We start from the raw sequence: 27,235 nt of genomic DNA, 5'->3' as shown, positions 1-27,235 counted from the left end.
AAAAACTACATAAGAAACCTCATAATATTATTAACTAAATATTATATATACAAAACAAAAATGCAATGTGGACAAGTAAATATTGTAGCCTTAAAAAATTATCTTAAAGAAAACTTGTTTATTGAAAAAATAATATTTTATAAAAATAAACCATTACAAAGAGCGTACTCCTGCTGGAACCCCTGGCTCCAACTAATAGAATGACTATACAAGTAAACTTTTACGTAATAAATATATCTACCCAATCCATGCTACCCAGGTTAGTTTTCTCTTTTTTTACCATTATTATTATTTTTAAGTTTGTCAAATGATTCAAAATATCAACTATATGTACTTGTCTCAATTTTGTTCATGTACTATGGACTTACGTACTATGACGATTTATATATGTAGCTTTTGCCAATAAACACATTACAAAAAAAAATTAAACAAAAACTCAATTAAAGGATATATTAAGCGATCATGTGTTTTCTTCCGTTGAACATCTCCTATCGATGCATGATCCGAAAGCTTAACTTTTCTTTAGAAACGTGCTTCAGATAAAATAACATACAGGCGAGCCATTTCTTTGTGTCAACAGTTAATCATCAAGAAGATAAAAATCAATGTGTCAATTTATGGACATTTTTGTTTAACGTTAACATTTAAACCCATTAAGATCGTTTTGTATTAAAGCAGTTTTATCTCTATCTACAAGTATCATAGTTATATGACACGTCTGCCTCACAGCAGAAAAAGCAAGAAGTGTCATTTAATTCTCTCATTCTCACATACGTTATATATCATTATTGTTGGCAGGAAATGATTCCTTGTGAAAAATGTTTACAAACGTTTATATCCCGTCAATACCTGACCCTCTTCCGCCCTTTTTTAACATTCACGGTCAGTAATGTTGATATTAAATTACAGGATTCAAGCCCTGTAAAGGATTTTTATGATTCAATTTATTTTATTTATTGAATAAATATAACCATTCCAAAATGAATATTCTGCACTTTTTATATTTTGAGGATGAGCTAATCAGATGAACGGGTGTGTTCGTATGTTTTATTGCATTGTAACAATTCATTCATCAAATGAGGTCACAAATGCAGAATTATAGAAAAAATAAGCAGATATGGTATGACTGACAATGAGACAACTATCCGACAAAGAACGGTGAAAGAACAATGATAAAAAAACTCATAATAGATACCAAGATTAAAATTGTGTACTCTAGACGGTATTTCAAAAGACTCATCAGTGACGCTCGAATCAAAAAAGTTTAAAAGCAAAACAAAAAGTTACTAAGTTGAACAGCATTGAGGACGCAAAATTCCGAAAACCACTTCAGGTCACCATTGCAAATCCAATACTGAAAAGTAAGGTTTGAAATGTCCCGGTACAACAAAATGCCAAACAAATGAAAAGAAAAATATAAGACATGATTTAAGCTAATAGATTTAAACGAAAAATAATAAGGGCAGACAGCAATCAACAACAACCATTGAACTGTACCTCCTGTATCATCGTACGAAGTTGAGGGCATTGAGGACTCAAATTTCCGAAAACCACTTAAGGTCCTCACCTCAAATTCAATACCGTAAAGTAAGGTTTAAAATGTCCCCGTGCAACAAAATGCAAAACAAATCAAAAGAAAATACAAAAGACATGATTTAAGCTAATAACATTCAACAACGAAACATAATTAGAGCAGACAGCAATCAACGGCAACCATTGAGCTATACCTCATGTATCATCGTGCTTAGTATAGACAAAAAAGGAAAATTGCCAAGCATGACAAAGTAAGTTATTGATAATTTTTTTTTACCTTCAGCAGGATTCCACAAACCCATACATTTGAAAACTAAGTATCCAAAATTACTCTTATAGTTAAGGACCTATATAATCATGCAAACGGGAACTGAATATCGAAGATCCTAAACCATTTACAATACAAACAAAGCAGGGCAACTTTCCACAAATAGTTCATGGAAGAATATGAAAAATAATGACATATTCCTGACATGGTACAATAAATCTGATTAAAATGCAGATCCTGTGTCCGCGCTTCGCTTACAAGGATCTGACAACACTTTCTGTTCTGGCAATTATTAAATCAGCCAATGAAATGTAACTTTCAAATGTATGAAGGTGTGTATCATTACGACGAAATCGAAGGACCCTGAAAGGTCTCTTAAACAGAATGTAAATCGGAGATGAAGATTGTATTCAGAAACCAACAGTCGTCAACAATGAAGGCCTTGTATGTCCGTATGTTAAAATGGGCATTACTGTAAAAAAACGAATACAGTTCGAAAGTCATTACTTAGCAATGCTACGTTATTTCTAATGGGATCTTGCACTTATAATCCGGGTAGAAACATTAATAAAGGAAAAACTCGATTTAAGGATTTATTAAGTGCGCTTATGTTTTTGTCCGTTGGACATATCCTGTCGATGCATGTTCCAAAAGCTTGGTTTTTCTTTAAAACGTGCCTGAGATGAAATACAATTTTATTTGTGTATTTGTCATTTAAAGCTTAGAATTAAAAGGTTTCTAACTACCAATTGATAACTATGTTAAAGTTTAAAAAAAACACACATACACACAATCAGCAGTAAACTTAAATTAACTTTTAAATGCGGGCCTGTTTTCTTTTAACCAATCTTGAAGTGTTGCATTTTACAAATAACAACTCACCTTAATGTAGGACTAAGGACTAAAATACTCACAACAACTTCAGAACACCTGCAATATAACACATACAACTATGGTTTTTTTACAATAAAATATAAGTAGGGCGCACGTTCCACACCAGGAAAGCCGCCTCCAAAACTCCAGAGAAAAAGAAGAAGAACCCTCAAAGTAAATAATACAACATTTTGTATCGCCAGTCAGGACATTGATCAGGACTAGTTCGACATTGATCAGTTCAGTTTTTTCTATCCTTGAAATATTTTTTACGATTTTTTTCTTTTATTCATTACAATAATAAATTGATGTTGATGTGTTCCAAACTCAAATATTTATTTAAGAAATTAAAACGTTATTTCCACTTTTCAAACGATCAAGGTAGAGCCAATGTCGGTCCGATCCGGTTTTTGTACCTGTACAATAACTTTTTCTTTTTTTCTTTCTCATATTCTTATTCAATGTATAATCTTACTTGATACCAAATTTGAAGTAATTTTAATCAATAAAAATGACGTTGTTCATGTAAGTTTTCTAACGCTTAAAAGTTTTTGTTTTCTTTTTGTTTTTCTCATATTCTTATATTAAATTTTATAATCTTCATATGTACCAAATTTGAAGTCAATTCTTCTAAAAATAAAAAAAAAGTTTTCAGCATTTTTTTTATCGTTCGGACAATTGCAAGAATATTGATAAGGACATAAAGTGTAGCCCTTTAATTCTTATCTTCAAAAATATTTCGTTTCTGGTATTTTATTAGCATTGCTGTACGTCCAATAATTGAATGAGATAAATGTTTACTGTCAAATTGGGAAAAAAATACCGTACACATACATTCTTTCATTTTTCAAAAAACTTGGTCTGTTATTCAATAGAATCCAGATAAGTATTATTTTATTGCTTTGTCTAAAATTTAAAATAATTCGAAAACAATTTGATAGATGATTGTAAAAAAAATGTCCTGCATTAAAGATGTTCGCTGCTCTTGTTTTTGACTTTTTGTAAAGATATTCAGAATCCTCAGGTTTTATCCATGTAGTGCCATTAAAAATATTGCCCGCTAACCTCTACTTTTCTTTTTTATAATTTGTATACCTATATAGTTTAAAAAGCTATTTTTCAAAGTCTTATAGAATCCTGGTCATTTTTTCATAGCTTTGATGATACCAATGTCAAGTTGATGACAAATCTACAGAAATTTATTTCCCGCCAAATTTTCAATGTCTTATATCTCAAAAACAAGGACACGCACCTTTAATTTTATCTGCTTTTCTAGTTCTATTATTTATATATATTTAATTTATAACAATTGTTTTTTTTTAAAGCTTGTTTTGTTTTAAACAAAGTAGCGATCATCCTTAAATCCAATGAGATTTAAGATGAGAAGTAAAACTTTTATAATCCATAAATCCTTTCGCACAGTGTGTACACACGTAAGGATAGTCTCTGTTATGACAACGTCTGTGCTTCCTCAAACTTAATCTTGTTTGAAAAGTTTTGAGACAAATATCACACTCGAACGCAGCTTGAAGTGCATGTTTTCTACAATGTTTCTTAAAATCATGGTGTCGTTCGAATGTCTTCTTACACTCTATACAATTATACCATTTTTTATGGGAATGAATAGGCATATGTGCCTCAAGATATTCTTGTCGATTGAACTTTGCACTGCACTTTTTACATGAAAAGGTTTCAACTTTATGTGCTGATAAATGTCTGTCATAGTTAATAAAACTGTCAAACGTTTTCAAACATATATTGCAAGTTGTTTTATTACTTTTGTGAAACTGCATGTGCAGTCGTAAATGCTGTCTCATGCCAAATGACTTCCCACAGACACGGCAAACATACGGTTTATTGTCTAAATGTTGTATCATGTGTTTGAAAAAATTTCGATGGTCTATATAGCAATTTCCGCAAATTAAGCATTTATATGGCTTGTGTGTTCTTTCATGAAGTTTTAGAAAATACATATTTGCAAACTGTGAATGGCAAAACGAACACGGAAACAACTTAGTTTGAATATGTGAGTACATATGAGCTTGTAGGTGACATTTCTGAATAAATGCTTTATCACAAACTTCACAAGTATGAGGTCGACTTTCTAAATGCGACTTTAAATGTATTCGGAATGAATGAAGTGTGCAAAAGCTTTTGCTGCATCGATTGCATATCACATTCGAGGAGTGTTCCTTTTTCAGGTGGAATCGTAATTTATTACGTTGAAAGAATCCTTGGTCGCAGACGACACAGCTATACGGTGCTTTCCCTTCACTGTGGTTATCAAGTGCTCTAACCCCATTATGTCTGCAGTCATCAAGGTATTTACTTCTTAATTTGTTTTTGTATAATCCTTCATTATATGTATGATAATTATCAACTTTTAAATCAACATACAAATCTTTCTTTTCTCTGTTATCTTCCGTATGCATTGCAAACATTTTGCGTTAAACTTTCGAGCTGTATAAATTTTCTGTTGCTATGAATCAACCTACAACAAAAAGAACATTTGCTTGATTACTACGAATGTTTTTATAAGTTCTAGCGGCAGTCATCATAAGCATTACAAGGACGTGAACAGATTATATTTAAGCAAATTAAAGTCAATCTTTAGAATATTGTTACAATGTAAGTGCTTTCGACCAATGAAATTGTTGGATTTAATGAAGCTTAATTGTAAAGAATCAATATAATATGCGTTCAATATGTAAAGGGATTATCCTATTGTTAAGGTTCCACTAAAGTCAAAATATAGGACACTTCATAAACATCTAAACTTTGCCTGTATTTTTCAACCTATAATGAGCAAAGTCCTAAACTATGAGAACATATGTTCATTTAAACATACTTAACATATACACACTGTGTAAATTGTAAATAAACTTGAAATTGTTATGCTGTGGCCAAACCAGTTCTTGGGGTAAACACTAAATTTTCAAAAAAATCTGGAGGCCTGCGAGACGACTTAATTTGCTTAAAATTGGTATGGATGAATACTGTTACATGTTATGCAGGGCAAGCTCATTTTTTAAATTTTGAAAGCAAAAATCAAAACAAAAAATAATTTCAAGTCTACGCTAACTTAATAAACAGCTGCGCCATGAGCGCATGATACGCCCGTCGTCTTGTGTGTGAATTTTTATGCAATAAGCATAAATAGTTTCTGACATACGGCGTGACATGCGAAAATCCCCCCCTTTTTTTTTACAAAAAACTCAATATCTCTAAAATAAAATTTTGAATCAAAACCAAAAAGTATACAGATCTTTAGATTAATATAACTAAGAAGTGTGTAAAATTTTAAGCAATAATCATAAATCGTTTTTGAGATACGGCACGACATGTGAGAACCCCCCCTTTAAAAAAAAATCAATATCTCAAAAATAAAATTTTGAATCAAAACCAAAAAGTATACAGATCTTTAGATTAATATAACTAAGAAGTGTGTAAAATTTTAAGCAATAATCATAAATTGTTTTTGAGATACGGCGCGACATGTGAAAAACCCCTCCCCATTTTTTTACAAAATACTCAATAACTCAAAAATAAAATTTTGAATCATCACCAAAAAGTATACAGATCTTAATAAAACTAAGAAGTGTGTAAAGTTTAAGCAATAATCATAAACTGTTTTTGAGATACGGCGCGACATGTGAAAAACCCCTCCCCCTTTTTTAACAAAATACTCAATATCTCTAAAATAAAATTTTGAATCATCACCAAAAAGTATACAGATCTTAAGATTAATATAACTAAGAAGTGTGTAAAGTTTTAAGCAATAATCATAAATTGTTTTTGAGATACGGCGCGACATGTGAAAAAAAAAACACACACCTGTTTTAGTTACTAAGTCCCGTAACTCAAAAAGTTTTAATCTTATTTCACCAAAAAGTATACAGATCGTTTGACCATCATAAGAAACAACTATGTTAAGTTTCATGAAATTTGGATAAGTCATTCTCAAGTTACGGTGCGACATGTTTACGCCGGACAGACAGACGGACAGACAGACAGACGGACAGACGGACAGACAGACGGACAGACAGACGGACAGACAGACGGACGGACGCCGGACATTTGTATACCATAATACGTCCCGTCAAAAATTTGACAGGCGTATAAAAATTAATGAAAAATAAAAATATATGAAAACAACAAAATTTTCGGAAGGAAATATAACTATAAATTTTATACGCTTTCCAAAACTACAATTACATGATCTCGCGGGTGGTAAGAACTAATTTCAAATGAACTTACTTTAGTATATATTAGAAAATTAACTAAGCTTGAAAGTAAAATAACAAAAATACCGAACTCCGAGGAAAATTCAAAACGGAAAATTTCTTATGAAATGGCAAAATCAAAAGCACAAACACATCAAACCAATGACAATAATTTTTAAAAAAAACTTAATTTCAAAATGTCAATATAAGTTGTAAGAAAATCACATGATGCAGTTGTATGTTATGTAAAGAGGGGCATTGGTGTAAAAAAATTATAGACGTTACTCAAAATTGAAAATTCAGTGATTTTAACGGTAAATCAACAACACAATAATTCTTCATTAAAGGGAATTTACATTATTTAAATTATAAACATGTTGTCTTTCGTGATCATGAGTTTCACAGTAATACAATTCATACATTCTATCATACAGTTTTGTCAGAAAATAAACAATAGTTGCTCCCGCTAGAAAAAGAAGACAAATCCAGACGTCTCTCAGTTTTCTTCATTTCTTCTGGTGCTTTTTCTTAAATAACGGATGTATCCCTTTAATTATTTCATTGATTCGGTCCAAACTATAAAGTTGTCATGACCAACTGGAATTACATTCTTAAAGACTAAATAATATTCTTATAAATTTTTTTATAACAATTTCAATATATATTTCCGTAAAATATGAAACGTTTGTTACACTTGTGTTCTGCTCTGCGGAAAAAGTATACCATATGGCAAATCATATAAATATAAATAAGTTTAATTTTGCATCGGATGTGATTTTTAACCAACATGAATTAACTAATAATTGAAAGAAACAAAACAAAAAGACTTACATCTCCAGAAATTCCATAAAATTATAGCCCGTAGGAGCTATCCTATCTTGATATTCCAGTCTGATCGTCATTTAATAAATTTCCCTTTTTATCATGATTAACATATTTCGATTTTGCGCTATCTTAATCAATACCATGAAAACTACCTGTGAAAACTAAATTATTATTAGACACCTTTTGAAATCAATAAACGACATCTACAGTCTATCTATATTTCAGTTTAATAAATCGTCAAAAAATAAATATTAATGTTTTTAAATTACGTTGCTTCTATTGTAGTGTGAATTTATGCATGTATTATACGAACTCAATTAATGTCAAAAAGTAAAATAACAAAAATACTGAACTCCGAGGAAAATTCAAAACGGAACAAGTCCCTAATCAAATGGCAAAATCAAAAGCTCAAACACATCAAACGAATGGATAACAACTGTCATATTCCTAAAGTAAATTAAAAATTGGTCATTAGGTCTAATGTTAAATGTTTAACGAGGTAAATAAAAGGTAATGGGGTTAGTGAATTGACCGTGTCAGCATTAGGTCAGATATTCTATTCATAATTCTAAACAACCTTATTTATTTATGAATAGAGATTTGTATGAAAAGTACTGTTGATGACAATTGGAAGGCTGCTGTAGTCACAACTGTAAATCAGACTATAAAATTTACATTATTCAAATTATAAGCCTTTTGTCTCTCATGAGTTTTACAGTAATACAATTCCTACATTTGCCATTTCATTATGGACTTTCCGTTTTTAATTTCCCTCGGAGTTCGGTATTTTTGTGATTTTAATTTTTATAACAAGTTTTGATTGACCTGATCTAGAAAATGCTCATATGGAAAAGTTCTACAAGAAAAATATTAAGAAAGAAAAAACCAAGATGACAATCACCTGATTAATTTAATCGTATTGTTGGTTAATCATCTTGACCTACTTAACATTTGCATTTCCTCCTAAAACAGGACTTCGTTCTATTTAATGCATTCTAGATCTCTTACAGTTCTAATCGTTTACGACCATTTCTTTTTTTAAACCGGCCTCTCCCATCAATAAAGATTATATCTCAGTAAAGTAAAAAAAGTCTAATAAAGGGCATGTGTTGACTGCATGATAATTTGTTTTTATGGAACATGTATAAGATACAGAACAAAAGTAACAAAAACAACTGGCCGGTACCAACCGTGACGTATAGTTTTTGTCTGCACGTGTAGCCGAGGAACTCGATCTGACTACAAGTGCAGAAAAACTATACGGCTTGTTGTTACTATCCCGTTTCTTTTGTTACTTTTGTTTTGAATCTGACTTGTACGACGATTTTAATAAGAAAGTAAAACATTTTGCATTAAATGACGATTGCACAATTAAAAAGATTGAACAAAACAAATGTGCACACCAGTTTATGAACTACAATGCTTGGAGTATTTCGTTTTTGATAAATTATGCATTTAGCGTTAACACTAGCGCTTCTCAATTTTATAAGCTGTGTATGAGTAAAATTATTGCTTATTTCTTTGATTCATATCAGTGAAGTAGGTGTAGATTGAAAGGTTGGAAGGGAGGGTGACTTAATTCTTAAAAAAGACCTTTAATCTATATTTACTTGAGACTAGAAATAAGTTAATGTCCTCTTTTGTAGTCATTTTATATTCTAATAGCAAACAAATAGCCAAAATTGAGGGGGGTTGGCGCTTATAGTTTTGCAAGTGTGAAATGCGGTTATGGTTCCCTTTCCCGGCCCCTACGCCCCTTCATTTTTATATACCCCTCCACAGAAAAATGCAAACATACGTACAAAACAAAAACGACATATGCTTTGTCTCCGCCCTACCCCATTTTGAAAGTGTGGTGCGATTGTCCCTTCCCCGGCTCATACCCCCTCCCACAAAAAAAAACGAAAAACAAAACAAAAATAAAATTAAACATTATGAATAACAGATTTAAGACATTTAAAATTCAAAGACGTATGAAAATGGAATAAGAAAGAGTAATCAAACAAGGTATATTGAACATGTATGAAACAAATAAAATAATAAACAAAATATATAAATGTAAAAACAAAAATTATCTCGAATTATGGGGAAAAATATGTATTGAAAAAGAATTGATTTTCTCTCGTTTTAATCTTTTTATCCACTTATTTTGGATTTTGTTTTTTTTTTGGTTTAGTTTAGTTTCAGAGTAAAGTAGACTCCGATCACGTGACACAGTTTGTTTTTGTTTTTGTTATTCATTTTCCATCCCTATATCCAAAATGAGTTTTAAACAGATTCCTTGAACACGAAGAAAAAAGAAGAATCCACCGTATAGTTCGATTTACTGGAAGATTTCAAAAAATTCAGCTTAACTGTCAAAACAAACCCACGAAAGGTTTGAACATGGACACATTTTATGGTTACAGTTACTCTATCAGTCAGTAACTTCGTAGACACTTTATTTAATTTCAACATTTTGGGACATAGTTAACTTTTTTATGAATATAATTGTAATGAACACTTTTCATATAAGTAATATTTACAAAACTTGCAGGTAGCTATGTTAAAAGGTGTACAATAAAGTGCCTATGAACTCACTGAATGCACGAGTCAATCTATTCAAAAGGTCTCCGGATAACAACCGTTAATGTACTGTTTTTCCATAGCTCTGCTAGGGGCAAAGTCGTACAAGTAATGATGTAATGATGACTGTCAATAATTGCTGTAAACGTTATTGATGTTACAGTTCTCAGACAAAATAAAAACGCGTCTGGTGTACTTAATTATTAACCTGGTATTTTGTATTAATTCTTTTTTTTTAGAAAAGAATACATATTGTTAGAATCCATCTTTATATTGATGTCCTCTATATATCACGAACGTCATTTGATACGTTAAGGCGTTTGCAACATTTGAATACTAAAGTTCATATTCATATAACATATATCAAAATAGGGTTTATGTGTTGGCTTTAAAACAAAAACTAGCTATGTAACCGAGTTTAATCCACCATTTCTACATACGGAAATCTCTGTACCAAGGTCAGGAATATGACCGGTTTTTTTTTCATTCGTATGACGTATTTGAGCTTTTGATTTTGCCATTTGCTTAGGGACTTTCCGATTTGAATTTTCCCTTTTCCTTTATGAAATCAATAAAAAGTAAAATAACAAAAATACAGAACTCCTTAGAAAATCCAAAACGGAAAGTCCGAAATCAAATGGCAAAATCAAAAGCTCAAATACATCAAACGAATGGATAACAACTGTCATATTCTTGATTTTGTACAGGCATTTTCTTATGTAGAAAATGGTGGATTAAACCTGGTTTTATAGCTAGCTAAATAGATGTATTTTATGATTGTATCTTAGGAATAATTGAATATATTTGATGGGAGTTAGTAATATAATTCCAAGTTAAATGAAAATTAGCTTAGCTCCTTTAACACAGTAAAACCCCTTACACATTTACCCATCTTATTGATGGAATTAATTCCGATGTTTTATAAGCACATGGTAGATAAACGAAAGGGTGGGTCTGAAACTGCTTTATGGCACAGCGTATCGCAATTTAATTAAATTCAACTCTTTGTTTCATTCCTATTACTGTTTTCTATTATACTATGTAGTACGTGCTAATCGAAGCTAAGAGAAACAGCTGACTCAAAGTTAGGTTGTTTTCCTAAAACGAAAAATTCAGTAACTAGAGTCAAATTGAGCTCATCCAAATAAATTTTGAAATTTAAGTAACCAAACTTTAAAGATTTTTCCAAATAAGCAAACGTGCCTATCCCAAATAATTCTAATTCATATATCAAATACTATTTGTGCTTTTCGTGACTCAATGTAGAAAATTAACGAAGAAGTCGACACTTTTTAAATCTAAAAAATGAAAAACTAAATTATACCCCATGGAAGCATATGCAGAATGTAGAAATTAACATGAGGTGATAGTTTATTCTTAGTTATGGTTAGAATGTATATATGTAAAAAGGTTCACTTACATTGTATTTGATGTACTCCAATTGAATTTATGTTATCCTTACAATTATCTATTTAAAATTGTCCAACAGACGGTTTCATCTGTGTGTCAAAATAACTTAAGGCTTAAGATAATGTTTCAAACCTGACAAATTGATCGGTTTTAAATTTTACACAAATGCAAATGAAATCGGTGGAAAAAAAGAAAATTGACGGTAGGCATCATTTATATCTACCAAATATTTACAAACTTACAGTACACACTGTAGGGCTTTAATACAAGAGAGACGGACGATACCAAAGGGGTATCAAAGTAGAAAACCGTGGTGTTGATTTGAAGGTTATTAGAATTACGTTTTATTGGTAGTTATTTAAACGTTGTAAAATAGAAAGAATCTTAAAATAAACTTCTGATAGACAAAATAAAGTTCTGGTTCAGAAAGTCTTCTTTTTATAATTTTATCGCAATATTTTCAAAAACTATCAAAAGTGCATTTTCAGTTATCTTAATCACATATGTACAGATATACATCAAAACATTGTTAAAGCGTAAAAATACACAATATTACTGTCATACTATGAAATTTACAAAAAAAAAATGTTGTTTTTTTTTTAATTGTCTAGGTGTGAAATGAATTAATGTGAAATTAAAACAATCTCTTTGATGGTTTTTTTCTGCTTTGCATATGCATTGTATTCATTATCCGGAAAAGTACGGTAGGAGTAAAATGATTTTTTTTTAAAGCGTTTACAATAAACAGTTCAACGTGTCACATAAATTTATACTTAATAGTTTGTGCTTTAAATTAATGTTAAAATTTACAATTTGTTTGCATAATCGAAGTATTATATTGACTATAAAAATAACATAACAAGATGGTACGACTTCTTTTGAGATGTTTATTACTCGAAGGAAATAATTCTATTATACGTAACTGTATTTTTCATCGTCTTAGAAAACTGCACAAATCACCTTTAGGGCGATTACAATAGACGGTTCAGAATTTTACATAACTTGAGATTGACTAGTTTGCATATAAAATATATTTCTTATGTTTGTGTTGTCCAAGTTTTCTAGTAAAAATGAATATAGTACAATAATATGATTTCTGTGGAGATGTTCATTACTAAAAAAAATTCCCTTTTTTCGTCTTGCCAAAATGTTTTTTCACCGTCAAAGATTATAATAATACTCACTCAATGCGCTTTAAATCGTACTTTATTTTAGTTTTTGTTCATTCGAGCGTCTCTGATCAGTCTTATTTAGATGAACAGCGCGTGTGATGTACACAATGTTAAGCCAGGTATATTAAATGAGCTTATAAACATGGCAATACATTCAAATTAGAGGAAAAGCATGAACAACATAAAAAAAACACCAAAACTTCATTTGATAACAAAACTACCCAAATATTTCACCTATGCGTAGGAACTTTTTTCTTTAAAATTTGCACTTCTTTCTGGTATGTTCTTTCCGACCGGGCCCAAAGTAGTGGTTCTATACCAATAATAGTTTACCGGTAGTCAAAGCGATCAAAGTAACAAACAGAAACAAAAGTTATTAAGTAAAACATCGCTTACATTTATCATTTCATTCAAAAAAAAGGGGGGGGGGGGGTTACATCATCCAGAACATGACTCATATAACATAATCTTCGATTACGCGTGATTTTTTTTTATATTTAACAGTTTCAACAGTTAGGGGATTACCAATTATTCATGATTCGAAATTTGATTTATTTTAGTTTCATGGTGAGTGTATGTCAAGTAGTTTCCTTGTTGATTTACAAAATGTAAAGGCAAAAAAAAAGATATCATTTTATGGTACAAATTAACAAAAGTTACATTAACTACGTAAGCAACGAATGATCGCTTTAAACACAACATGAAACAAAAGCAAACACCTTCATGCAAGATCAAGATGGTTTTGAAATATCGTATGTTCCGAAATTGACCCTTTAATTCTAGCGATAACTTTATCAAAATATCTGTTTATCTTTAATTTGTTGCTTCCGTTATAATTTTTTTTTTTACTTTCTAATATAATTTATTTTTCAAAACTGCCATCTAACCCACTCCACTACACTCATTGATGGGAAAAAGTGGTCGTGCTTGCAATTTCTTTTTTACATAAATGATCGATGCATCTGATTAATAAAGTAAAGGCTCCTTCATGGGAATAAAGTGGTCGTGTTTGCTTTGTCTATTTTACATATATGTTTGCTGCATCTGATTAACAACTTAAGGTAAATGCTCCTTCATGGGAATAAAGTGGACGTGTTTGCTAGGTCTATTTTACATATATGATCGATGCATCTGATTAATAACTTAAGGTAAATGCTCCTTCGTGTGAATAAAGTGGACGTGTTTGCTAGGTCTATTTTACATATATGATCGATGCATCTGATTAATAAACTAAGGTAAATGCTACTTCATGGGAATAAAGTGGTCGTGTTTGCTATGAGTATTTTATATGTTCGAGCAATGCCTAGTTCTTTAAATTGTTGGTGGTTTATATCTGTGCCTCAGATAAAATCAAATTTCACTTCTATTTCCTCAACATTTGTTATTTGTACCAGTGTGATATTGAAATAAAAATGAGTGCGCTGACGTGTTTTCCCGTTATCAAGTATGTTAATAATCAAATTATTGAATAAAAACTTACCTCATTAGAAATTTACTTCAACTATAACAATATTAGGTAGTTAGTAATAATATTATAAAACGCAAATTGTCCCATCATGATTAGAAAAATCGTGTAATATCATGAACTACATGCAATCGTAGTTTAAATCTAACAAAATACATTTTCAGTGTTTATCATGGTTATGATGCTCCTTGTTTATCGTATTGCACAAAATGAACTTCAAAGGTTATTGGAACATCAATATACGTTTTACACTTTAAAATTTTGTGACTAATGAAAGGTCACACCAAGGAAAGCAGATATATCAAAATGAAACATCAGAACTATATATATCAAGACATTGTATTCATCTACGATTAAATTTCCATGGTATTTGTCTAGATATGTCTCCATAGACGATTAATGATATACTTAAACACATTTTGCCAATTTGTTTACGATACAAAAAATTATGGACATTTTTGATTTACGTTAACATTGATGGTCGTGTTGTATTAGATCAATTTTATCTCTACTACAGGTGTCAGAGTTATATGACACGTCTGCCTACCAGGAGAAGAGAAGGAAATGACATTTAATTCTTTAATTTTCACATACATTATTTATTATTATTATTTGTAGAAAATCGTTCCTTTGTGAAAAAGTTCACAAACGTTTATACCTGTCAATACCCGACCCTGTTCCGCCCTTTTTTAACATTAACGGTCAGTACTGTGGATATTATAATACAGGATGCAGGCCCTGTAAAGGATTTTTATGATTCAATTTATTTTATATATCATTATTGTTTGCAGGAAATGATTCCTTGTGAAAAATGTTCACAAACGTTTATATCCCGTCAACATCATACCCCCTTTACCCTTTTTTCACATTCACGGTCAGTAATGGGAATATTTCATTACAGGATGCAGGCCCTATAAAGGATTTTTATGGGTCAATTTATTTTATTCTATTGTATAAATATAAGTATTCCAAAGTGAATATTCTACACTTTTTTTTATATTTTAAGGATGAGCGATTAAGGTGAGCGGGTGTGTTCGTATATTTTATTGCATTTTATTAATTCATGTTTTAGGGAAGGTTAACGTTCTAGTAATAAGTCCCGTCACGGCTAGGCTAAGGAACTGAGTATGCAAATGCTTAAATTAGATCTGTCCCGATACAGTGTGCTAACTAACCTTTAAAAAAAGACGTATACGTAGCATATTTGTATGCTAAACATATGAAGAGTCGGTCTCACATTTACATTCAAAATTTCTAGTCATTTGTTGAGATCACATTTACATGACGATTTTTTTAGAAACCAACAGTGGTCAGAAATGAAGGATTTGTATGTCCGTATGTTTAAATGGGCATTACTGTTAAACCCAAATACAGTTCGGAAGCCATAATTTGGCAATGCAACGATATTTCTAATGAGATACTGAACTTATCATTATTTATAACAGTTTTGGGTAGACACAAAAATAAAGCAACTCAATTTAAAAATGTATTTAACGATCATGTGTTTTTGTCCGTTGAACACCTCTGGTCGATGTATGATCCGAAAGCTTAATTTTTCTTTAGAAACATGCTTCAGATAAAATAAAATCTAATTTTTTTATTTGTCATATTAAACTTAGAATTTACAATGTTCCGAGCTTTCAACAAACAATAGACATGTCAAAGAATTTGAAGCAAACACACACAATCAGCGGTAAACTTGATTTTACTGTAGTCGTTAATTTCTATGTCATTTGGTTTCTTGTGGAGACCTGTCTCATAGGCGATCATACCACAACTTCTTGTTTTTATATTATGCTGCATTTTACAATTCACAGCTTACCTTAGTTGAGATCGGTCGTCCGTATTACAAGAAAACACAAGGCATTTTGTACTACAATTACTGACCGCACGTTTTCAACAGTTATAATCAATAAACGTGTAACCTGCTTATATCCTCAACTTTAAACATGAAGTTCAAAGCTTAAACCGATTTAATTTTTATTGTTTGTAAAAGGAATTAACCTTCTTAATGTGTATGTAGTAAAGGAGGACAAATATATCTTAAGACTGCTTCAATTTATGTTAAATATTACAATGGAGGTCACAAAGGCAGACAGATAGACAAAAATGAGCAGATGTGGTATGCTTGACAATGAGACAACTATCCGACAAAGAACGGTGAATGAACAATGAAAAAAAATTATCATAGATACCAAGATCAAAATTGTGTACTTTAGACGCACGTTTCGTCCTCAAAAGACTCATCAGTCACGCTCGAATAACAAAAGTGTAAAAAGCAAAACAAAGAAGGTACTAAGCTGAAGAGCATTGGGGACGCAAAATTCCGAAAACCACTTCAGGTCACTACTGCAAATCCAATACCAAATAGTAAGGTTTAAAATGTCCTGGTACAAAAAATGCAAAACATGTCAAAAGAAAAAACAAAAGACATGATTTAAGCCGATAAAATTAAACGAAATATAATTAGTGCAGACAGCAATCAACGACAATCATTGAACTGTACCTCCTGTATCATCGTGCTTAGTAAACAAAAAAGGAAAATTGTCAAGCATGACAAAGTAAGTTATTGATAATTTTCTTTTACCTGCAGCCGGATTCCACAAACCAAAACATTTGAAGTAAGTATGCAAAATTACTCTTATAGTTAAGGACCTATATAATCATGCAACCGGAAACTGGATATCGAAGATCCGAAAACATTTACAACACAAACAAAGCAGGGAAACTTTCCACAAATAATTAATGGAGCAAAATAAAAAATTGATGACATATTTCTGACACGGTACAATAAATCTGATTAAAATGCCGATCGTGTGTCCACGCTTCGCTTACAAGGATCTGACAACACTTTCTTTTCTGGTTATTATTAAATCAGCCAATGAAATGTAACCTCCAGATTATTGAATGTGTGTATGATTACGACGAAATCGAAGGACATGGAAAGGTCTCATAAACAGAGAGTAAAACGTACCGTTGTCAGATACTTGTACGCGAAGCGTGAACACAGGATTCGCATTTCAATTAGATTGTAGTACAATGAAAGTACTATTCCAAGACCAGCTTTACAACACTAAATCAGCGGCTTATGTTTTTTTCGAGCAGTTACAACTTTTGAGGCAAAACAAAATGAAACCTCGAGCATATCAAAGGACAACATCATATAAACAACTTAAATTTATTCAGGTTGATATCTATTTGAAGTTAATCAATGGAAATTTCCTTTCTATTTAAAGAAGTCACAAATGACCATATGGATGGTATATTCATATTGATTACATCGGTCTCTATACGTGGCCATTTAAATATGTTGTGGAAGTATAGTTTAATATCATTTCCATGTAACATACTTATATAAAAATAAATTATTGATATTATTTTTGGAGCTATTAGATATGAGGCATCGCTTTGAATAAACTCATCATAGATACCAGGAGTAAAATTTTAGATAGAGGACAACTAGTCATATAAAGATTGATTTTGATATGTGTATCTAGTTTTTGTCTGGCCTCGACAAAATCGGAAAAGGGAGACTTAGGCATACTGTTTCCGGTGGCGGTGGCGGCGTCAATAATTTATCAAGTTGTGTTTAGGACAGTTTAGGGATTAGGGAATGTTTTCCATTCGTTTGATGTGTTAAAGCTTTTGATTTTGCCAATTGTTAAGGGACTTTCCGTTTTGAATTTTCCTTGCAGTTCGGTATTTTTGTTGTTTTACTTTTTATGATATGTCAATGGTATTTGGTATGTAATGTTGTATTATCATTGGTATTTCTCATTTTCATGGAGGTTATTTGGCACTGAATCTTCAGTCATGGTTCATGTCTGCATAGTTAACAAGTATTACTATTTTATTTTGAACATTTGCATTATATTATCAAAATGACATAAAGGAGAGCCATTTCTTTGTGTCAACAGTTAATCATCAAGAAGATAAATAATCATAGAGTCAATTTATGGACATTGTTTTTTTTACGTTAACATTTAAACCCACTAAGATCGTGTTTCACTAGAGCGATTTTATCTATAGCTACGAGTGTCATAGTTATATGAAACGTCTGCCTAACGAGGTGTCTTTTAATTCTTTCATTCTCACATACGTTATCTATCATTATTGTCGGCTGAAAATGATTCCTTGTGAAAACTGTTCGAAAACGTTTATATCCGTTCAATACCCGACCCTGATCCACTCTTTTTTAACATTCACGGTCAGTAATGTGGATATTAAATTACAGAATGTAGGCCCTGTAAAGGATTTTTATGATTCAATTTATTCTATTCAATGTACAAAAATAACCATTCCAAAATCAATAATCTGCACTTTTCATTTTTGAGGATGAGCGAATCAGTGAGCGGGTGTGATCGTATGTTTTATTGCATTGTAATAATTTGTAGTAAGACCAGTCACGGCCAGGCTGGGGAACTGGGTAGGCAAATGCTCACATTAGATCTCTGCCAATACAGTGTGCTAAATGTCCTAAGAAAAGGAGATTTACACATTGACATACACATTTTCTAGACATTTGTTGAGAGCACATTTACATGTAAATTGTATTTAGAAACCAACAGCCGTCAAAAGTGAAGGCCTTGTATGTCTGTATGTTTAAATGGACATTACTGTAAAAACAAATACAGTTCGGAAACCATTATTTAGAAATGCAACGCTATTTCTAATGGGATATTGAACTTATCATCGTTCACAACAGTTTCGGGTAGACACATTAATAAAGCAAAAACTCAATTTAAGGATATTTTTAGCGATCAAGTGGTTTTTTCCGTTGAACATCTCCGATCGATGCATGATCCGAAAGCTTAACTTTTCCTTAGAAACGTGCTTCAGATAAAATAAAATCTCATTTTTTATTTCTCGTATAAAACTTAGAAATTACAATGTTTCTTACTTTCCACAAACAATAGATATATTAAAGAATTTAAAACAAACACACATAATCAGCGGTAAACTTGTGTTGCATTTAACAATTAAAAACTAACCTTAGTTGAGATCAGTTGTCCGTCTCACAAGACAAAACAATGTATTTTGTACTACAATTACTGAACGCCATTTTTCAACAGTAATAATCAATAAACGTGTAAGCTGCTTATATCACCAACATTCAACATGAAGTTCAAAACTCAAACTGATTTAATTTTCATTGTTTGTAAAAGGAATTAACCTTCTTAATGCGTGTGTAGTAAATGAGATAAAAATGTCTTAAGGCTACTTCAATTTACGTTTAATAAATCAATGGAGGTCACAAAGACAGAATTATAGAAAAAAAAAAGCAGATGTTGTATGATTGACTATGAGACAACTATCCGACAAAAAACAGTGAAAGAACACGGATAAATAAACTCATCACAGATACCAGGATTAAAATGTTGTACGCTAGACGCGTGTTTCGTCTTCAAAAGACTCATCAGTGTGTAACACAATGCGGATTAGAACATTATTTAATTACAAAACGACAAATGTGTAATGCATTTACAGACTATACGGGTGGTGTTGCAAGTATTTTGAAAATCGTTATAAAATAACCTTTGGACAATTTATCGTAAAGTGAATAAAACAATTACAGAAGTAACCGTTTATAAAACTTAAGGTGGTACCTAACACTACAGGGAGTTATCTCTGTAAAAATCAGCTAAACGTTTTAATTACGTTGTATTGATAAGGAAATATTAAGCTTCTCAATGATCAAAATTGTGTTTGTCAAACTGCTATATAACCAAAGAAATTTTTCTGATAAAGTGGTTGGTTCAAATTTTTTGAAATTTTTATATTTTTGTCAAAGGGTCAAAGTAAACATTTTGTCAAAATTTTATGAAAATTAAACGAGCCAAATTAATATTAGTCAAGGTGTTGGGTACCACCTTAAGTAAATATTATTCCAATATAATAACCAATATAATAACCTTGACCGAAACACGCAACCTAAAATATAAGCTAGTTCATGTATTCTGTAGACGTTTAATAACCTTGTACAATACCAGGAACACAGACATGCTATAAATACTAGGAAAGAAAGAGACAGAGAAGATTCCATCAGGTCTCCCCCCTCATGGGTAGGCAGGAATTCACTTACCATCCGAATTCATTCACCACTAGAATTCATTTTAGTCATGACCGAAATTATACACTTTAAGACCTACGTGTGCGTGTGACGTTTGTGAACTTTCGAACATTTGAACTTTTGAAGCTTCTCAATTTGTGAACTTTCGAACATTTGAACTTTTGAAACATTCATAAAATTGTATATACATAATGAATTATTATTTACCTCTTAAAACGACTTCGTTATAAGTGACGCTCGAATCAAAAAGGTTTAAAAAGGAAAAAAAGGTACGAAATTGAAGAGCATTAAGGACGCAAAATTCTGAAAACCACTTAAGGTCATCAATGCAAATCCAATACCGTATTGTAAGGTTTAAAATGTCCGGGTACAACAAAATGCAAAACAAGTCAAAAGAAAAAACAAAAGACATGATTTAAGCTAACAACATTAAACGAAAACTAATTAGAGCAGACAGCAATCAACGACAACCATTGAGCTGTACCTCCTGTATCATCGTGCCTAGTAATGAAACAAAAAAACGAAGAGGGTGGTAAAGGGGGTGCTTGCACGGAAAAAACGTGAAATAATTTCTGTCATGAACGTTGCACGAAAAATAAAAGACTTTGATTTGAACCTTTTGTGACTGAGTCACTGTCTTCTTGTATATATAAACTCTCTGTTTTACTCGTTATTCCCGATTTAGTATACACATTTATAATATAAATGGTTTACGGCTTTTAAAAAGGTATTTCTTAACGATCCCTGCCAAGTGTTTGAATTTTATTTGAAAAATACCGAGCACGCAAAATAAGCATTTGAAAATCACGATGCACGTAAAATTGAATAAGCAGAACACGTTGAACGAGGCACCTGTCTTGCACGACTGAACGCCAAATAAAAAAGTAAAAACACGTTGAATGTGAAATAAAAAACGGCGATCCCGTTGCACGAAAATAACCCTTTACCACCCTCAACGAAAATTGCCAAGCTTGACAAAGTAAGAACAAACCCAAACATTTGAAAGACAAGTATGAAAAAATACAACACTAAATCAGCGGCTTGTGTTTTTGCGAGCAGTTACAACTTTAGAGACAAAACAAAAGGAAACCTCGAGCATATCAAAGGAAAACACCATATAAACAACTTCAATTTATTCAGGAAAAAATGTGTTGTAGAAGTATAGTTTAAAATCATTTCTGTGTAACATACTTATTTAAAAATTAAATTATTTTAATTTAATTTTGGAGCTTATAGATATGAGGCATAGTTTTTAATAAACTCATCAGAGGTACCAGGAGTAAAATTTTGTATAGAGGACAACTAATCATATAAAAAATAGACTTTGATGTGTATCTAGTTTTTGTCTCGCCTCGACAAAACTTAGGCACACTGTTTCCTGTGGCGGTGGTTACGTCAACAATTTATTAGTCTGTGTTTAGGACAGTTTAGGGAATCATAATAAGTCAATGGAATTTGGTATGCAATTGTATTATTATTGGTATTTTTCATTTTCATGGAGGTTATTTCGCGCTGAATCTTCAGTCATGGTTCATGTCTGCATAGTTCACAAGTCAAAGTATTACTATTTTAATTTCAACATTTGCATTATACGTTAAAAATAGCATAAAGGCGAGTCATATCTTTGTGTCAACAGCTTAATATCGAGAAGATACATAATCATTGATTCCATTGAACAAATGCTACTGAGAGGTAAAACATTAATCTGGTAAAACCATTAATTTGCATAAATTTTCACGGTGACAGAAATTCAGAAAAATACTGGTTTATATAGACTAATCGTATAAAGGTTACATGGTATATGGCAAATCATATAAATATAAATAAGTTTAATTTTGCATCGGAAGTGATTTTCAACCAACATGGATTAACTAAAAATTAAAAGAAACAAAAAACAAAAAGACTTACATCTTTAGAAACTCCATAAAATTATAGCCCGTAGGAGCTATCCTATCTTGATATTCCAGTCTGATCGTCATTTAATGAATTTTTCTTTTTATCATGATTAACATATTTTGATTTTGCGCTATCTTAATCAATATTATGAAAACTACCTGTGAAAACTAAATTATTATTTTAGACACCTTTTGAAATCAATAAACGACATCTACAGTCTATTTATATTTCAGTTAAATAAATCGTCAAAAATAAATATTAATGTTTTTAAATTGCGTTGCTTCTTTTGTAATGTGAATTTATGCATGTATTATACGAACTCAATTAATGTCGAAAAGTAAAATAACAAACATACCGAACTTCGAGGAAAATTCAAAACGGAAAGTCCCTAATCAAATGCCAAAATCAAAAGCTCAAACACATCAAACGAATAGATAACAACTGTCATATTCCTGACTTTACTAAAGTAAATAAAATTTGGCGAAAGACTTATAATTTTTTAAAAATCGAATTTGCTGTATGTTATTTGTAGCTATTTGAGTTCAATTCTGCTGTACCCCTATTTTTGACATTTTTATCTTTTGTGTCTGTTTGTTTTGTTCACGCATCGTTGTCAATATAATGGAATTTGATGCGACTGTCATACAAGTGAGAGGTTTATCTAGCTATAAAACCAGGTTCAATCCACCATTTTCTACATAAGAAAATGCCTGTACCAAGTCAGGAATATGACAGTTGTTATCCATTCGTTTGATGTGTTTGAACTTTTGATTTTGCCATTTGATTGGGGACTTTCCTTTTTGAATTTTCCTCGGAGTTCAGTATTTTTGTGAATTTACTTTTTCCTGACAATTTTTAGTCGACATTTAGCAAAATATTGTATATTTTAGTTAGTGTTTAATTGAACTTTTGAACACCTGTGCACATGAGATCACCCCCGGTTTTTGGTGGGGTTCGTGTTGCTTAGTCTTTAGTTTTCTATGTTGTGTTTTGTATACTGTTGGTTTTCATTTGTTCGTTTTTCGTTTATGCCATGACGTTGTCAGTTTGTTTTCGACTTATGATTTTGAATGCCCCTTTAGTATCCTTTGCCTCTCTTTTTGAAGGTTTCCTTTGATAAGTTATCAGATAATAATTGTGCAAACGCATCAAATATACCCGACTGATAATAGACTATTTTCATATTACCGACTTTTGACTCCGGATTATAAAATTTGTCGACTGGTTACCTTGGACATCATGGTACCAAGTCAGGTAAGAGCAAGCTAAAGAAGTAAAACCAAGCTTTCAATCGGTACAATTTTGGGGGAAAATTACCTGGTTAATATTTTTTTTTCACTACAAAATCATCGGAAAACAGTAAACTTTCCCCTCAAATTACACCGATTATATGTTTGATTTTACTTATTTTGGTTGCTCTTACTTGACCGAGTACCATGATGTCCAAGGTAACCAGTCGACAATTATATAATCCGGAGTCAAAAGTCGGTAATATGAAGTCTATTTGGTACCTCAGACTCGCCTTTCATTACATAATATCATCCTTGGCGCTTGAATCAAATTAGTTGAAAGGCAGACTCGAATAATCGATTGAAAAGCATTTAGAGAGCCTAAAATCATCCAGTTAAACGGAATATTAAAAAAAAAATCCTTATCCTGAACTGAGGTCTATTCTTTGGAACGATTTGAAAAGTATACCATTAAATTTTCGATTTAAAGGGACTAAATAATATGGTTTTGAATTCCTTGTCCTAGTTTTTAAAATTCTTTTTCTACAGTCTTGATCTTCAATGATTGTGTCATTTCTGTTTTAAGTTTTTTTTCAATATTTTCATTTTATCTCCCGAATATCTCAATACGTGACCATTTGTCTTTTTGCAATAGAGATTACCGATTGCTAGTCTATAATGCTGTGACAAACTTTCTTTTAATTACAAATGATGATTTATTTTTTTACAAAACAAAAGACATACATAGTTCGTTTTAAGATGTGTCACGTGATAAGCACTGACTTTAAAAACTGAAATCCGTTTTCTTTAAAATGTATAATACAGTGGCGGATCCAGAGGGGGGCGTAGAGGGCGTACGCCCCCCCCCTTTGCTTGAACTTTTTTTTTTTTTGTAAAATGATGAATCAGACTTGACTTCGTGAACTTTGCCATTTCCCGGTCGTGTATTTAATTTTTAAGCGACAATTCTTTACTTATAAAGATATTTTTCGCTCGTATTTACTGTAATATATTATTGATTATGTCAGTCATGTGTTTCGCTACGGTGGAGTTGATCAGTACGTTTGAAACGTCACTCAGTCATTTTGAAATTCAAATAACAGTAACACATTGCTTAGGCGGAGGATGACAAGCATGACGCCTTCAAAACGACAAAGGATTGAGCAAGAACGTATTGACTTCTATTTCATATTTCCACTCAATAGAAACTAATACTCTATTACACTCTCAAGAAGAAAAAAAGTTCGACGGCAATATTATTTACCTACGAAAATATGTTTAACCCCACACGCCCCAGCCAATTAATAACATTGCTGAATAATGATCCCCAGTCAGTAAGCTCTAGATATGTTTAAAGTCTAAGGTACGGACCATTTGATTTGATAGGGCAGTCTGAGATATTTTAGAGAAAAAATTCTGACCCTGATTTTTGCCTTAAACAAAAATTCTGGCCGTATCTGTAATGAAAACAATTATCGTGTCCCCTTTTTGCTATGAGAAAAAAAAATCCAACAGAATTATTCAGCATTAAATGAACATGGTGAATAAAAAACGGGCGTAATTTTTTTTTGAGGGGTTTGCATGTAAATCCCATATCTGACCGGAATGTCTGTTTCGCCGAACTGATATACTGAATATTTTTTCAAGGCCCAACTGCAACCTGCCTGCTGGGTGTGGCCTTTATGTCTCCATTTGTCGACCGTCATTCACAACTTCGTTGTCATTTGATTTTCAGACTCATTCGTAGCCGTTGGTTGATTTGGAACCCCTCACTTCCCTTGTTGAGTGAAACATTTCAACCAAACATTTGGATAAAAATTGCTTGTTTGTCTTTGTTCGTGTCGGTCGTATTATAAACTTCATTGAATAGCCGCATATCATGTTTACAACAAGTAATCTGTGAGGTTATGCTAGCTAACCATACAACAAACGAGAATTTTCCATGTCCATTTTTTACTGACAAATCCCACATCAAATATATTAGTACATAGCTTTAGATCCATTCAATCATTTTATAATAGACAACTAATGGGGAGAATGCGGCATCAAAAATGTCCAACCCAAGCTTACACTTTAACTATAAAATATACATACCCCACGTAAGGAACCGTCACTAAAAATGTGCATTTAACACTTATTTTTATGTTTTGTAGCCAAAAAAAGGTCCAAAAAATTTTTCGCCTCGATCCGCTCGGCAATTTTTACATACTACGCCCCCCCTTTCCAAAATTCTGGATCCGCCCCTGTAATATATATGATACAATTAAACAACATATTAGACGATAATGCTGTCATTTTTTGTTTTTCTCATATTAATGATAATATCTTATGCAATATTGACCTTGGACGATTTTGGTTTTCTGCTGGGGTGTTTTGGATTTTTATGCATTGTTTATCAAACGCTATATATTTTCGGCTTTTCAAACCTAGGTTCTGATTATCTTATTAAGTTAAATCCAGATATACATTGCACTGATAAAAATACTCGGTATGACGTAATGTAAGTTTATGCTCCTTTATGCTCCTTACACCTAAACTGCTCTAACAGAGTTATGAGGAAGAACGACTAAAAATCGATTCAACATATATACGTTTTACAGTCAACATCGCGAATTGGTTACTAGTAATTGAAATGATTTGTCGGTATCTTAACTCACTTACTAAATGATCTTTAGATACCAGTAAAGTCGTCTGATCTGCAATTTAATCTATTAAGTGCTATTCCCTGTTGTGACATTTTGTCTTACTGTGAATTCGTATGGCGATGGTGCGTGCATAGCTGGAGACGCCTTGTCGACGCATGCGCACCCTGTCTCGCTCCTTTTGGAGTTCGTGCGATTCCCATGGTTTTTCTTTGTTACCCAAAGTTATCTCTTCATTTTGAATTTGCGAGGTTTGAACATCGGTTAACTACTATCGCCTTAATTTATGACTATTTTGATTAAACATGGTGAATTGTCATCCGTTAACAAACTAACTTGTGGAACAATCCGATTTTGTTTTTTTAAATCTTTGAAAATGAATTATTAACAATCAACATTTCATAAATGTGGTTGCTGAATTTGAATCTCATATTTTCTTATTGTTATAAGAACTATGACAATTTTGTCAGATTTTTTTTTTTTTTAATAAAAAGATTATTTGATAGCCCATGATAGGTCAATATAGTAAAAAAGTAGTACACAGTCCAAAGTTCATTCTCAACTCAGCTATTCAACTGCTACAAGCAGTATCATTCACTCAATTACAAATGAAAGAGTCTTGACCAAGATGACCTAATCATGAATATAACACCTCACCATTTGATGTCATGGTCAATGCATTCACGCCATTACCTTTTATTTACCTTGATAGTATTTGTTGAAGATTAAACCTGAGACCTGGAGACTACTATAACACACATATGTTATAGTAGTACAAGATTAAACCTCATGAACATTTTTTTTTAATCTCTTGCAATAATTATGTAACAATTTCGACAGTTTTTTTTTTTTAATATGTGCAGAGATAAAATTTAATGTTTTTTTTTCATTTGTCCTGAAACTTAAGTATTTATAAGGTTTCTGACATTCAACAAACATCATTAAATCATATAGGTTACATATTTTTCTACCGTCAATCATTGTCCTTTTGTCTGTAGTGGATATCTGTCTCCATGGCAACCATACCAAATCTATTAACCTTTTATCAATATTTGATTTTTTTT

The 27,235-nt window shown here is 31.7% G+C and overlaps 1 protein-coding gene across 6 annotated transcripts in view; it reads right to left on the bottom strand.

Annotated features, from left to right (window-relative positions):
* Positions 1–27,235, bottom strand: part of LOC127732126 (gastrula zinc finger protein XlCGF8.2DB-like) — a 40,671-nt gene continuing 13,436 nt past the window's right edge. For 4 of the 6 annotated variants that reach the window (XM_052241202.1, XM_052241201.1, XM_052241200.1 and 1 more), the window contains exon 2: positions 1–5,165. In XM_052241202.1, coding sequence (XP_052097162.1) covers positions 4,033–5,115 — 1,083 coding nt within the window. In that variant the 5' untranslated portion in view covers positions 5,116–5,165 and the 3' untranslated portion in view covers positions 1–4,032. Of the gene's footprint in view, positions 5,166–7,728; positions 7,842–11,707; positions 11,879–27,235 lie in introns of those variants that run through there. The other 2 variants (XM_052241203.1, XM_052241199.1) reach the window with 2 other exon arrangements.

The sequence above is a fragment of the Mytilus californianus genome, unplaced genomic scaffold (assembly GCF_021869535.1).
Source record: "Mytilus californianus isolate M0D057914Y unplaced genomic scaffold, xbMytCali1.0.p SCAF_22, whole genome shotgun sequence".
NCBI lineage: Eukaryota > Metazoa > Mollusca > Bivalvia > Mytilida > Mytilidae > Mytilus > Mytilus californianus.
The sequence above is the reverse complement of the archived record's forward strand: the minus strand, read 5'-3'. Positions and strand labels throughout refer to the sequence as shown.